The sequence below is a fragment of the Monodelphis domestica genome, chromosome 1, assembly GCF_027887165.1.
Source record: "Monodelphis domestica isolate mMonDom1 chromosome 1, mMonDom1.pri, whole genome shotgun sequence".
NCBI classification, from domain to species: domain Eukaryota; kingdom Metazoa; phylum Chordata; class Mammalia; order Didelphimorphia; family Didelphidae; genus Monodelphis; species Monodelphis domestica.
This window is the reverse complement of record NC_077227.1, coordinates 188,499,944-188,515,258: the sequence shown is the minus strand read 5'-3', so window position 1 is coordinate 188,515,258 and position 15,315 is coordinate 188,499,944. Positions and strand designations below refer to the sequence as shown.

Here is a 15,315-nt window from a genome sequence, read left to right as displayed (position 1 = left end):
CGGATCTCCTTGGCACTGAACTGTGCTAACTACCACTGAGCAAGGTCACTAGAGGACAAGAGCATTGGTTGAGTTTCACATTTCCTTTACTGCTGGAGCAGTGAACTAGGACTCACTGGAGCCTGTAAAAGTTCTCTTCCTCTGGTCCAAGGCCAGTCCAATGTGTAGCAGTATAGATGACAACCTAGACAATGAAATTTGGTATTAAAAACCCTTCCACAGTAACATAGTATTTAAAATACTCAAAATTAGACAGCTTAAGGTTAAATACCAGTGTTTCAGAATGCCATTGTTAGAATGAAAATGATATCTCTAGTGACACATCAAGAAAAACCATTAATATCTTAATATAATGTAGTTAATTAGATTAGTAGTAGCAGTAGTTATGACAATAATTGATTTTGAAGTTCTTTGCACACATTATCTCCTTTGAACCTCACTGTTACATAGATTAGCTATAGAAAGTTCCTGGAAAAGGGGGGGAAAGGCACCAGAGAGTTTCTGAAGAGTTAAGGAAAAACCCAGAATATTGAGATGTATCTGGGGAGAGCATGTCCAAGTTAGATACTAAAAGGGCATGAAGAAGTGGGAAGGGAGATAGCCAGCATTTACTTGGTGCTTAGACACAAGAGCTGAAATTAGATTTGGGATCAGATACTAGATCAATGATTCTTCAGCCAATAAACCTGAAACTTAATCACCACCTTTCAATAGCTTTGCAGATCTTATTCCTCTCCCTCCTTATTTCCTCTACCTACCTATCTCTCATTCTCATATACTGGCAAACTGTCACAAAACAGAACCAAGACAACCTCCAAATAGAAAGTTCCCTGGCATTCTGTTGCTGGTAAACTTTTGGTTGCCACCATGAAAGGGTTCTGGGATTTGGGATCTGGGATCTGCTTTAGACCATGCCCTATGAACAGTCTTTCCTCTTTGTTTCACTCCACTAATATTCCTCCCTAATATCTTTAGCACAACATAAGCAAAGTTATAAGTTCGTATCATACACTGAATGCTTTTTTTTACTGTGCTATAGCCAACTTACTATAGAGAGAGGTAAAAATTTAGGAATATAAACTCTTTCTAATTAAATAAGGTATACATATTCAATCTTATTATTCAATTCAGATTGATTTGGACTAATATTTATTTGCCTAGGTCTTAACAATATCAACTTGATTCTCAGGTCAGCTAACTCACTCCTTTGCCACCTGAGGGTTATTGGCTTCCAGGTGCACCTCTCAAGTTCAATTGACCTCCCCACAGTCACCTAAAACCTGCCTTAGTGGTTCTGTCCTCTCAAGAACCTATTTATTAAGTCTACTGGAAAGATAACCAGACCTAAAATCTAAAGAATTTAAGCCTCAGCTCCAATACTCAACTAGCTATGTGCCTGAACAAGTCACTTATTTATCTGAAAAATAGGGATAAGAATATTGGTACTCAGATGGCCTCTGTGAGCTTTTGAACTCTGTGATTCCATGAAACATATTGGTGTTGTGGAAGACTAACTTAGAGTCAGGTACTTTCCAGCTATGAGACCATTAGATAATTAATTCATGTCTGTGTGCCTCAGTTTCAGTATCTCCTACTGTTGCAAAAGCTCCTTTTTCAAAGCAACATGAAATATGTGGAGGGATCTCCTCTATAGGCAATTAGTGGCTTGCAATCATCCCCACTGATGAAATTTGTCCAGGGCTTAAAGTTTCCAGGGCCATGGCTAATTTGTTTGCTGGTCAATTTTATTCCCTTCTTGAATCAATCAGGAAGGTATTTGAATTTCATAAAAGAATCACAGAATAATATAACTTTTTAGCACATTGTATGACAACATTCTGTCAACTGAACTATGTGGAGGAGGAGTGGCAAGGAATCACACCCTTGCATAAATATTTGCAGATACAAAGAATAACAGAAAAGAGGATTATATAAGAAGCCATGAATATTCATTACATAGTTTGTTTTCTTTAAGTATATATTAATCTAGCGTGAAAGTACTAACATTGCTCTGCTTGTCCATGTCCCCTTCTAAATTTCTTTCTGATCTTTTCTAGTCTTATGACTACACTCCTGCCTCATGTATACTTGATTTGGGGATGAGCACATGGAAAGAAAGAAAAAAATGCGAGTAGACTTGTTATATTATTTTTATATTGGTCTTCTTTATTTTTAATTTTCTTGTATTCCCAAATGCCCCAAAATAAAAATTGAGGTGAATTATATCCCTTTTTGTAGAACGGAAGAAAGTGAGTTGTCAAATGGTCTAGCCACTACCATAGAATAAATCCTAAACCAAGATTAGATTTCAAGATATCCAAAGTGCAAAATCTGCTTTCTCATAGTATCTTTATGTGTTGTCCTTGACTTTGCAAAGTACTCAATAAAATAGAATATTAAAGAAAAGATTTTCCCCCAGAGGTTTTGAAATTGATGCAAAAGCTCATTTCAATATGGGATAACCCCAAGAGGAAGACTATGTAAACATCCATACTAGCAAACAAATCTATTAATAGAAATCTGCCCAAAATGGGATTAGAAAGTACTTGAAATATACTATCCAATGACTTTAGTAGAAAATGAGAGCCTCAGTAAATACATTAAGTCCATGAAAGTAAATGGGTCCAAGGTCCTAAAGTATGACATTGTCTGTGGCCAGATGCTTGCAGAAGTTTGTTTATTTTTTCATAACCTCTAAAGTTGATCCAGTTATCACAACAATGGAGAATAAAATTGTGGCATTTTAGCACACATATCTAGAACTGAGAAAAACTCTTTGCTGTTGAATAACATACTGTAACCTAGGAACCTGCCACAAGCAGCCAAAATAACCTTAGATTTCAGCCAGGAACAGGTAGGCAGGGAAGAAAACCAAATGGAAAAGAATTAAAAAGGTATTGTACTCAACCACAAAATTACTTGAAACTAAAACACAATTTCTGGCTTGCAATCTTTTTAATAAATCTTCCTTCAAATATGAGCAAATTTGTGGCAATGAGGGAAAACTATAAGAAGTATCATCTCAAGGAACTATGAAATATATTGAAACATATTACTTGAAATCTTGGTAAATTTCCCTCTGGCCCCAAAAGACAAGATTGTTCTGTGATATTGATGACTGCATCAGATTTACTTTCTAAGGGCTAAATTGTATTGTTCCACACCATACGACTTTTAATATTGTGTCTTACAATAAATTCAGGAAGGAAGGAAAAAAGGAAGGAAGGAAGAGAGGGAGGGAGGGAGGAAGGAAGGGAAGGAGGGAGGAAGGGAGGGAGGGAAGGAACATTTCCCTTATGAAAAATGATAACTTGGTAAATTATAAACAAAGAATAATAAAATATTAGTCCTAGGAGGGACCTTAGAGAATATTTAGTTCAATAATTTGATTTCACAAATATATAAAAAGAGGTCCAGGGAGGTAAAGTTATTTGTCCAAGAATATATTAGCTATTTCATGTCAGAGTTGGTTTTAGAAATAAAATTTCCTGACTTATAAGGTGGATTTTTATATTTAAAAAACAAATGAGGCTAGAGTCTATAATATCTTTGATATAGGGAACTCTTGGTAAGAAAACTCCTTCTAAGAACGCAGAAAGACAACTGTTCTACAATTTATAGTTTTAGAGAGTTGCATGAGTCATTAAGAAATCAACTGCCTTGCCCCAGGTTACATTGCCAATAAATTATCAGTCATTGGCTGGAAGAAGGATTACAGACATTGCTCATGGCCATTATAAAGCAAGCATGAGACTAATTCCAAGAGGAGCTCTGTGAAGAGAGAGGTAGCCATCCTTGGCATTTGAGAAGAATGTCAACTACAGAAGAAACCTTTTCCCTTGTGCCTCCTTGTGCGGAAGAATGAGAGAGAAAAGAGTTTTCTCTTACCTTCTCCATCAGCAATAGTGTTTTACAGAACAGCCTTTTGCCCATTAAGATGCCCTGTGCCTAAGGGGAAGTGCAAGGGAAAATGTGAAGGGCAATTCCCTCTCAATAAAAGAATTGTTTACTCTACTCTTTGACCTGGGAATTAGATTGCCTGATCTTTTTAATTATTACTGGTTTCTACTCATTCATTCATTTATTCAATAAGCATTTAATGGATGCCTGCTATGTGCTAGATATTCAAGGAAAGATAAAAATAAAGAAGAAATATTCCCTACTCTTAAGAGATTTTTTAAAAAAATTTCAGTCTAGCAATACAGGTAAGAAATATATTCAAATAAAGAGAATACAGAATAGAATAATTGATACAACATAAGAATGGTACAAAGTGATAGTGGGTTTTAAAGGAGAAAGAAATCACTTCATAATGGAGGCTTGGAGGCAGGGAATTAGTGTATGAAAGGCATTGAAGGATGGGAAAAGATTTATAGAGAATAGTGTGAGCAAAGTTTCAGAAAACATGTTTGGATAATGTGACTAATCCAGTTGGAATGAAAATAAGGAGAGATGAAGCAAAATAATAAAAGATAGTTAGAAATATTAGCTGAAAGTTATTTTAAGGAGTTAATCCCCTTTCCACTGATAAATTTAAGTCTCCGGCTTTTTCCATTCTGACTTCTATGGCTCTAAATACATTTGGTGTAAGCTTAGAACCCATTTAATATTGCCTATTGCTGGCTATTCACATTAAAGCCCTCCAACTCTATCCCTCTCAGATGGAAAATTTTCTTAGCCCTGTTTTTTGGGTATTATTAGGGTTATATACTTTTCCAACTATCAATTATGTATTTACTTAGTTAAATTAAATACTAGGTTTGATTTGTTTATTATTTAAACTCTTTGTTTGCTATTCCTTATTTACTGTTTATTTTCTTGTCCTCTTTATACAAAAATTCTCATTAACCAGTCCTCTGCCTCCTTCCCTTACCCCCCCCCCAGTTATATTTGTCTTCTCTGCATCATATTTTTCTACCCTCTAACCTCCTAATACAGGTCAAGAGTTCCTTCTCTCTTCCAATCATTTTCCTCTTTTATTTTCACATAGAAGTCCTTATTCAGTTTATTTTTAAGGAATAATTCCTTTTCCCTGGTAACCTGGAAAAGTGAGAACGGCTCTTTGTGTTCCTTAACTTGGAGAAAGATCAATCTTTGCATTTAGATAACAATTACTTGGCAGTGGCAGAAAGATAAACATGAAACAATCTATGTGAGGTCACAGAAATCTTGCTCTGTGACCTTGTGACCTTGATCACAAGTCTCCTTGATCTACATCCTTTCTGGCTAAGAAATCCTCTATCCTTTGTCCCTTTTACTAGTAGCTCTTATTCTGAACTCCCTTGAAAAAACTCCTCTTCTCTGTACCTTCTCATCTTGTGGGCACCTTCTTATCTCTTTGGCACTTTAACAGCCACCTGATCTTTCTTTTTCTTATCTTACTAACTTCCTTCTTTAGCTAAAGTTCTCTTTCCCCTTCTCCTCCTTTTGCTTCTGTTCCTAGGTTCCTTTTGGTCTGTTTTTTTCCACCACCACCCTTGGAAAGTATATTGCCCAAAAACAATTAAGCAAGATTGTGATGGAGAGTATATGACACTTCACACTGTTGTAATTTACTGATTGCTAGCAGAAGGGAAGGATGAATGCTTTTAATTTTGATAATGTGTTAACAACATTGTTGCTTTTAGTTAATCAGTATTTGGTAGCCTTTTCAGTGGTGTCTTTTATCAACATTGTCATAGATTGTGTATTCTGTTCTCTGGGTTTCTGCTTTTTACACTCCACATATTAAAACCTTCCCAAGTTGGGTTACATTTCAATGCCTTCTTTGAATCCAGCATTCCTTATGGTGCAGTCATGTTTATTCTATTACTTTTATATACTATGGTTTCTTCAGACACCTCCCAACCTTTGGATATATGTTTGAATTGTAGGTGTTTGCTGTGATACTATATATAGTTTCCATACCTTAATTCTCTTCTTTTTGTCATTAATCACCTTGGGCATAAACCTGGTACAAAGTACAAAACTTGGCACACTTGATAAACCCTTTAGGGTTAGTTTGGGTGTAGCATAGGACAATGAAAGGGGAAGGAGGGATCGATGATGTGTTCATTCATCACTTTGAAGAAGTGTCTTTCTGGTCCTTTACAGCATTTAATTTCATTTTTTATTTCGTTCAATGGAAGGCCAACACAATATTTTCTTTCATACTGTGAAATAACAAAAATATTAGAGAGAAAATAAAGTGGGATAAGGAGGTAGGATATTTTTAATTCAAATACCCAATTTCTATATATTAAATGCAATTGTACCATAAACTGTTTGAGGACCTAAGCTATTTCTTCTTATTCTTCTGCAATATACCATCCTGTATTTTTTTTATCTGCAAAGCAAAAAAAATAAATAGGAAAAAATTTTTTTCAAAGCAAAATTATCATAAGCATTAATTGATACACTTGGTTACAATTTCATTAGCCCCATCTTATGGCCTCCATATTTTTCCAGGCAATGTTCTAACATAGCTATGTGTTTTATTACAGCGTGCAAACGAAAAGAGCAAGAACATGGGAAGGATAGAGGGAACACACCCAAAAAGCCTAGGTTGGTCTTCACAGATGTCCAGCGTCGAACTCTACATGCAATATTCAAAGAAAATAAGCGTCCATCCAAAGAATTGCAAATCACCATTTCCCAGCAGCTTGGGTTGGAGCTGAGCACCGTCAGCAACTTTTTCATGAATGCAAGGAGGAGGAGTCTGGATAAGTGGCAAGACGAGGGCAGCACCAATTCAAGCAATTCATCTTCTTCATCAAGCACTTGTACCAAAGCATGAAGAAATAACCACAAACTAAAACCTCGGTGGAAAAGCTTTAAATAAAAATTAAAAAAAAAAAAACCAGGACTTCAAGATAGCAGGTTTATACTTAGAATTATTTGAAAAAAAAAAAGTTATTTATAGTCCAAAGAAACCAAAGACTGAACTCACCTGCATCCTGACTTTGTTCTGAGACACACACTTCAGCAGGGTGAAGACTTGGCAAAGGAAGTTAAGAGCAAGAGAACTGCTGGGTCTTACACCGTCCATCCATGATCATTCTTGCTGTGCTTGGCTGTTTAGTGGTTTGAAGCATAGTGATTTTTAGCCATTGAATGGACATCTTTTCAGATCTGACTTCTTCATCTCTTCTACCACACCATGAAGGTGTATGGTGTCTCAGTACTGTGCGCGCACACATACCCACACACACACCCACCACCAATGGTTAGGGACTTAGGCAGGGCTGGTCTTCAGGAAGGGTTGTACCATGGAGTACAGCCAACATGGTGTGGAGTTGTCTGAGTTCATTTGAACAGAAGTGGGATTTTGCTCTTCTATTGTTTGAACCTGCCAGGCCTGTAACCTAAATGCAGATTCAAACCCAGCAAAGAAAATTTGAATGACTCCTAAACCAGTGCATTCTCTTTGTTTGTTAAGGAATGTTCAGATATTTTTTAAGAAATGAAACAAGATTCCATCCATTTAAAAAACCTAGGTACCAAAGAACACATTTACTATTATAGTGCAGGTATTTTATTGCAATGATTTTAATATTCCAAAGCTATTTTTACACAAAATACTATGTAAAGTTATACGTATGAACTGACCTAACTGTATAATACAGTATACATATAATCATGACTGTTATTTAGGATTCTTGAAGCATTTGAAACATTAGTTTTCTGAATTGGCAAGAAAGAATGTAGCTTCAGGGAAGCAACTATATCCCATCACAAAGGTTGAGGCCATGAATGTGTCTTTCCATCCAATTGACACAAGCCTATTCAAGTTTCCCTAAGCATCACTTGAATAGAACTCTAGACACAGCCCGAATAATCCATTGGTACTTGAGAAAAACCTGATTTTGTTCTTTCTAAATTATTTCCCTATTGGCCATTCTGAACCTACTCTTAACATCATGAAATTAGAAAAGTGGCTTCAGTAAAAATCTCTTGGTAGATGCCCATACTATCAAATTAGTGATTATAAATCCTAGGGACTTGGCCCAGGGATTTAGATTTATTTTCAATCATTAAATGCCAAAATGCTTTTAAAAATAACCAAAAAAGACTAATGAAATTGAGTAAAAATGGAGGTACTCAAGAAAGATATACAATGGAAAACATTCACTAAAAATGACCTTAATAAGTGAATCAAAGTGATCATATAGCAAGTTCAATCACTAAAGAGATTTGGGTGTCAAGAGACAATGGACTATTCAACCTTGAATTGGGAGGATTGTTGATAATACATAGAAAAAGGCCAAAAAGGAGGGTAGATTTTCAATCCTGCAGTACTTATAGTATTTACATCACTAAGCACAACCTCCATTGTACACTACATTCTTTCTTGCTACTACATCAAGCTGGATATTACATGTCATAGATTCTACTTTATTTAAAAGGGGGCAAACTAAAAGAGCACTGAACCTAATCTAAATACAAGACAAATATTTTATATTTGTTCAAATCACAGAGCCAGGGACAATATACAATCATGAGGGTTTTTTAAAGATCACTAGGAATGATAGAAAAGACAACAGAATCAGATAATGATAATACACAGGTGGCACCCAATGAATCATTTCCTCTCACTTCTAGAACTATAGAAATTCAGGAGGAAAATTCTCTTAGTTCAAACCAAAACCACAGGTACCATTTTCATCATTAGGCTAAAAACTGGTTAACTTTAATTACCTTGACTGTTTGAAAATATAAAGCTAAGCATTGTCTCAATAACAAGTAGTTCATTCAAACCTCATAAAAATGCTTAAGATAAAGAAAGTATTACAACATACTATCTAGCTCCTTAAGGCCAAATTTGAACATCTCTAATTATCTGACAGAAATCTAAAAAGGTGAAACTCAATACATTAATTTCATTCCTCCTCCTGAGATCAGTGTTGAATGGAATAAAAGAAACTAACACTCCTTTTTGAAATCTCCAGTGCTGTTGCCTCAAGGCATTTTTATTTTAGATTTTCATTTTATCCCAAATTCCAGCTTTCTTAAAAAAAAAAAAGGCACAATTACAGTTCAGTTATCTAAGCAAACTTCTAAAATTGCATACCTTCAAGGTTTCCTAGAAATTCACTATTGTCAATGCAGCATGAATCAAAGGAAAAAATGGATTGATGTTTGCTCTCTCCAAAAGGAAAAGAAAACCTGCAATATAACTTACGTATTATGTTGGGAGGGGGAAGCCTTATTCATTTCAAATATGAGAATATAAAATTCAGGGAACTTCAAGCTGTGTCTGCACACACATAAATGATTTTACTTAATTCCAGTCTTTTTTTAAACCCACCAAAAAACTGGTTGAACTCAAGCAATCAGGTTCTGTTTTTGTTTTTGTTATTATTTCATAATTCCCAAATGACCAATTTGAATGCTTTTTAAAAAACTTTTCTACTAGTTGTTTTGGATGTAGACACAGCCTCCAGGTATATCACCATTTTTAAAAAGTATTTCCCATCATAGTATCTTTTAAAATTAATCAATTAACCTATTTGCTGAAACCAAAGAGAATTTTCATACCAGCATTGAATTTGCACCCAATATGCAATTTCAGGACCTAGAAATATATTTTTCACATAAACAGATGCACAAACTACAGCCTGAAAAATAATTTTTTACTTACCTGTTATGCATACTTGAGACCTTTGATTTTTAGAATCATAAATGGACAAGTCCCACCTCTCCATAAGCAATATGCTAATCACCTCATAGTTACACGTTTCATATTCCTTACTCACCTTCTAAATATCACATTAAAAAAGAAATTTCACCATTTCTGCTTAGCATAGCATTATTTTATGTCTCAGGATATTAGCCTAATACATTGATCAAAGCAAACAATATGTCATTAGTTCACTTAAGTTCTCATCATTCCTTATTCTAAGTAAAATTCAATGAAAGGACAAATCTCAATTTTTTTTTCTTGGTTCCAACACTATACTCCAAATAATCTTTAACATTTCTTTGTGTGTGTATGTGTGTGTGTGAAATTGAAGTTAGTCTGATGTCATCCATCAATCACCCAGGTCCTATCACCAAAGGAAATATTTCCTGAAAGGGGCCAAGCAGGAGGGTGGGAGGAATGATGGTACAGGGAAGGAAGCAGACACCAAAGAACAGGAGGCAAAGCTTTAATTAGATTTCAGGTAAAATAATTCTGGATGTCAGGGATTCAGTCTCAGAATGCAGCTGGAATAGACCCTAAAGACCAAAGAAAGGGTGTGGTGGAATCCAGAAATTCCAACTGACCCATGTCATTCACTGCACCCAACCATGAGCACCAAGATTCCTTTGCCAGAAAAAAAAGAAAAAAAAAACAGAAAAAGAAAAAAAGAAAGAAAAGCAAAGCACTGTGTACTTTGGGACTCTTCCCACTCTCAATGCTCCCCCAGGTGAATGGCCTATCTTCAGAGGTTAAATGTAAACCTTGCTATACCAAAGAGTTCTAGGACATTTCTCACATGAACTGTAAAGGCAATTTTCCCTAGAAAGGTCCTCCCTTTGTACATAAAGGATGAAAACTATGCATTTAACAAACAAAGAGAAAGCACTTCTCCCTTTTCTATCAAGCCAAGTTTAGGGTGCATTCAAAGGCCAGAGGCTATTTTGAGATTTGTCGGGCCTTCTGGGTTATTATTGTGGTGTGGTTTCTAATACATCTGGTAACTATTTCCTAAATATGAAGGACCGCAAAAGGTAAGAAATAGCTACTTCCACAAATGTAAAAAAGAAATGTGTAAAAATCTACTATTTATAGTGTGAACCAAAGACGCTACCTCACTCGATTTCCATTGGTGATTTTAATCACATTGATGATACCAAAGAATACCAAAGATTTTTTCATGCACGGCCTTGGTCTGCAAAGGGGACTCAGCCCCTTCCCCTCTCCCCCACCTCTTTTCCCTTTTCTCAATCTTCACTCAGTGTATAAACTTGTCTTCATTATTGATAATAATAATGGTAATAATAATAATAATGACATTAGGAATACTACTCTTACTACTGCTAATACTACTTAATAAATCTTTAGGCAAACATGTTGCAAACTTTGTAAACTCATAGGACGAGTGCCTTGCTTGAACCAAAGTGTTAAACCGCTGTTGACCTCTCTCACCTTATACTCTTTGAATACCTCAGCCTCTTAGAAAGGCCACTAATGGAAAAAAAAAAGGAATAATTATTCACCGTGGTGCTTTTTCCCTGCAACCATGCAATGAAACTTTCTTTGATACCAAAGGAAAACTTTTTTTTTCCACTTTCTTGCTGATGAACCAAAGCTCCTTTTCCTCTTTCCCCCTCCCACCACAGTTCGAGTCCCTCCACCAGGCAGGCCGTGCATCACTTTTACCAATTCCTCCAAATACCTCATAGTAATGAAGCTTTAGGGTTATGTTGTATAGAGAGTCTATGTGATAAGGCAAAACTTACTAGTTTGGTAATTGTTAAGATTACTTAAAAAAATCTTTATAATTCTTATTTATTTTGTAGTATGTATCACTGAGGATTTTTTCCCTTCAGTTTGGGGGTTGGTCCGGTTTTGTTTTGCTTTTTGGTTGGCAGAACTGCTCTAGGATGCTCAAGGAAGACTTTTAATTTCTGGAAATGTTCCCCAGGCGGGTTAAAGATTGTGTAAAAATGCAAGAAAGGTACAAAAAAAAAAGACTTTCATTTAAGTAGTTGCTTAAGAAATTTTGTGTTTAGTAGTTGATTTTTTCACAGGGTAAAAAAAATTATCTTTTTTGTGACACTGGGTTCTTCATGTTTTTTCCTCTATGATGTGCTGTGATTTTTTAATTTAATTACATTTTGTATGAGCTTATTTAATCACTACTTTAATTTATGATTGTGTAGCTTTAAAAATGTATATAGTAGATTTGAAATGGCCAAAGCTTTATGTTACAATCTTTTTTGTTCTTTATGCTAAGATAAGCTGAAGGAGAGAGCTTCTCTTAACTGCAGGGTGTATCTTTAGACTTGTCTTAGCAGGCACTTCAGTGTGTGTTGTAAACACTGCCAGGTTTCCCCCCTCCTCCCCTTCAAAAAACTTGTATATGCCAAAATGAGTGTTTTGAGGTTGTCCTTTTTGTCACTTAGAAAGAAAAAAAAGCATTATTCATGTGTTTTCCTTTATTTATTTGTCTTTTTTTAAGAAAAAATTCCTTTGCGGGTAAGACCTGCAGTTCCAAAGAATTTTAAACTTGTTTGATGTTTAAAAGCACTGGCATTTGTGAGATACTTTGCTGACTTTTTTAAAAATTTACCATTCGAGTGGGTATGGGAAAGGCGAGTTGTAAAAACTCTAGAAACAAGCTAACTTGAATTTGGAAATACTTCTAAGTTTTACCAAGTTTCTGAAGGGCTTCAAAGGCTGGAGGGAACATTTCCACTTCTAGAACTACATGGGTAATGCCATGGCTCAGAGCCTCCAAAGAGAAAGTCATTCCTAAGGACAAATGGCTGAGCCAATGCTATTTATGAGGCAACACGTATGAGAAAACAGGAGACTCCCAGAGCATGATTTCTCAGTTGCAACTACAAATTTTATTTTTAAAAAAGGAAAGTGTTCTTTTCCATACCTATTTCTATCTAGGCTGTTACCCCAAATCTTCTGAACATCCTCCCTCATCCCCCCTCTCTCCACCACCACCCGACTTCCCAATTCTGCAAAATTGGAATTGTTTCAGAGGCCCTGGATAGAAGGAATAATGGATTCCCCAAACAAATTAAGTTTGTCCTTCCCCATATTTCATCCTCCCACCATTTTCTTTTTTCAAATTAGAAACAACAAACTTCATCCAAGCCTTGTTAATGTTTTTCAAATGTTTGGGGCCACTTAAGCCCAATAAATGTAGATACACAAAGATACAATATGTCTATACATGCATACAGTGTGAGTATACACACACACACACACACACACACACACACATACACACACACAAAGAATTCTACAAACCTGACAAATGGCATCGTCAGGGGAGATGATGCCTGCTATTTTGCTTGAGTGATAATTTCTGTTTGAAATGAATGTCATCAATTCATATGATTTATTACCAATGTAAATATTTTCTTTCCAGGCGCAATAGTTAAGTTCAAGGTGTACCTTATTTTCATTTTCAGGGACATAATATGGGGGGTTTAGGGTGGGAAAGGAAAGGGAGGGCTTAAACTTTGGGTCAAATGTTACATTTTCTTAGATACATTTTATACTTGTCAAGTATTTAAATAGGGCAATAAAGCTGCTCTGAAATGCAGGATCATTCAATGGTCTGTCATTGGTAAGCATTGACTAATTATCTGCTTTAAATACATACTGTAATGCTGTGCAGTGAGTTATGTATAACACAAAGAGAAAACCCAGGAAAAAAAAAAATCAGTAGTTATTAACTCGTCTTCTACCATCAACAATGAAACACTGAACAGAACTGTATCCCTAAGAGTTATGTTTTCTGTTTCTCCTTTAGCCTTTTGAATTTTTGTGGTATGTTCTGCATTTATTGCATCATCATTGTGGGATCATTTTAGTTTTGCATTCAAAACAAAACAGCAGTATTAAAAAAAACAATAAACTTTCAAAAATTGTCTTTTACTTGCTTCAATAGTTGTGTTCCTATATCCTGATGGTGTTATCCTATTGGAAGCCAGCCCACTAGTTTGTGTTCCCTGAGATCTCTCCCTTCCCCTTTCTTGAACTGTTCCATTCTCAACACCTTTGACCTTAGCTATTGTTTGATTGTGTCTCAGTTTCCATGTTCAAGTTAGCTTGATGGTTTAATTATATAAGGAGGGTGCCTAAGACAATCATCAGGTAAAAAAAAAAAGATCAGTAGAGGTAGAAAATCTTCCAAGAGCAAGAGGGAGTTCTTCCTTAGCGATGAAAAAATAAAAATAAAAACCATGAGGGGCTTAGGAGATTTTTGATAAAAGACAAATGTTGCTGTCTTTTTTGTTTGTCAATTAGAAAGCAGTAGTAGTTTATACGTTGCATCTGCATTTCAGACTAAGTGATTATTGTACCCAATTACAGTTGATTGCTAATATTTTGTCAATCTCTCTCTCTCTCTCTCTCTCTCTCTCTCTCTCTCTCTCTCTCTCTCTCTCTCTCTCTGTCTCTCTCTGTCTCTCTCTGTCTCTCTCTCAGTCCAATGCTTCTTCTGTACTTTTGTGTGTAGAGACAGAAAGAATAATGCATTAGGCATTATTCTGGTTTGTTTATGGGTATCTCCTGTACTGCATTAAGGTTTCTTTCCTTTTTTTAAGCTTCGCTACTGTTCTCACTTTATGCCGTGCAATATCATCTGCTGTGTTTGCTAAGCAAAAAAGAAAAAAGAAAAAAAAAGCAAGTGATGATGCCATCATGCTTTTCAGTGTTAAAATGTTTCAGCGTTTATGTAGTCACCAAATGTAGTCAATAAAATGTTGGATTTTCCAGCACTTTAAATTTAGACCTTTCTTGCCTCCTTTTGTTTTCCCATCCATACAAGCACAACAGTTTAGCCCTGAATTTTGTTTTGGAGGGTGGATGAGGATGGGAGGGTGGTAAAGAAGCAGGGACTGATTCAGTTGGTGTTGACATTTATGTGGAAGTCAATGAAGAAAGCAATTTTCTCCCCCAAAAGGTTTTGTGGCTAAAACAAGAAGATACTTTTAAAATGAAAGAGCAACCTTCTATTTCTAGAGGCTGACAACTTCCACCAATCAGATTAGCTGTCTGAAAATTATGACTTAAAATTTTTTGTTTCTTACTTAAAGGTTAAGCCCAAGATACTTGAGACTGAAATGTGGTCGGAAAGAGGTTAGAAGGCATATGGTAAGAATCATCTATTGTCCTTGATAAATATTGCCAATGATGAGCTTTAAGTGGATATAAAAGATTTCACTTTTTATTTAATCTTCTCTCATTTTTCAAAATGTAAGAGGTGCAAGAAACCTCATGAGGGGAAGAGAACTGATGTATGTATTGAGTAGTGTCCTATGTTTATACCCTACAAGAGGAAGATCCAGGAGGCTAGCTCAACTCTTCTCTTTATTTCATCCTTGGTTACATGGAAAGGCCTACTATGAGACCCATTTGAATGTTGCCTAGAGTGGATTCAGATCAAAATTGGTTCTTATCACTTCAGGAAGGCAAAATAGTCTTATCTCCATTGCACTGAGCAAACAACTCCAATTTCTTAGAGTTTTCAGGGATAGCTTCCAATTAATCCTATTACCAAGTCTAGGAGGAAAAAAATTAAGTCAGTTCAGAGGGAAGGAAAAGAGGTGACTAGGAAGCAGTTTGAACAGTGCTTAATGAATACTAACAAATGTTAAATTTGC

General features: G+C 35.7%; 1 protein-coding gene across 2 annotated transcripts in view; it reads left to right on the top strand.

Annotated features, from left to right (window-relative positions):
- The window catches only part of ONECUT1 (one cut homeobox 1), a 48,877-nt gene extending 34,436 nt beyond the window's left edge, over window positions 1-14,441 (top strand). The window contains exon 2 of one of the 2 annotated variants that reach the window (XR_460836.2): window positions 6,483-6,612. Coding sequence is in view for 1 of the 2 variants with exons in the window: in XM_001370191.3 (XP_001370228.1) it covers window positions 6,483-6,775 (293 nt within the window). In the remaining variant the exon portion in view is untranslated. Of the gene's footprint in view, window positions 1-6,482 lie in introns of both variants that reach the window. The other variant, XM_001370191.3, reaches the window with a different exon arrangement.
- The last annotated feature ends 874 nt before the right edge of the window (window positions 14,442-15,315 follow it).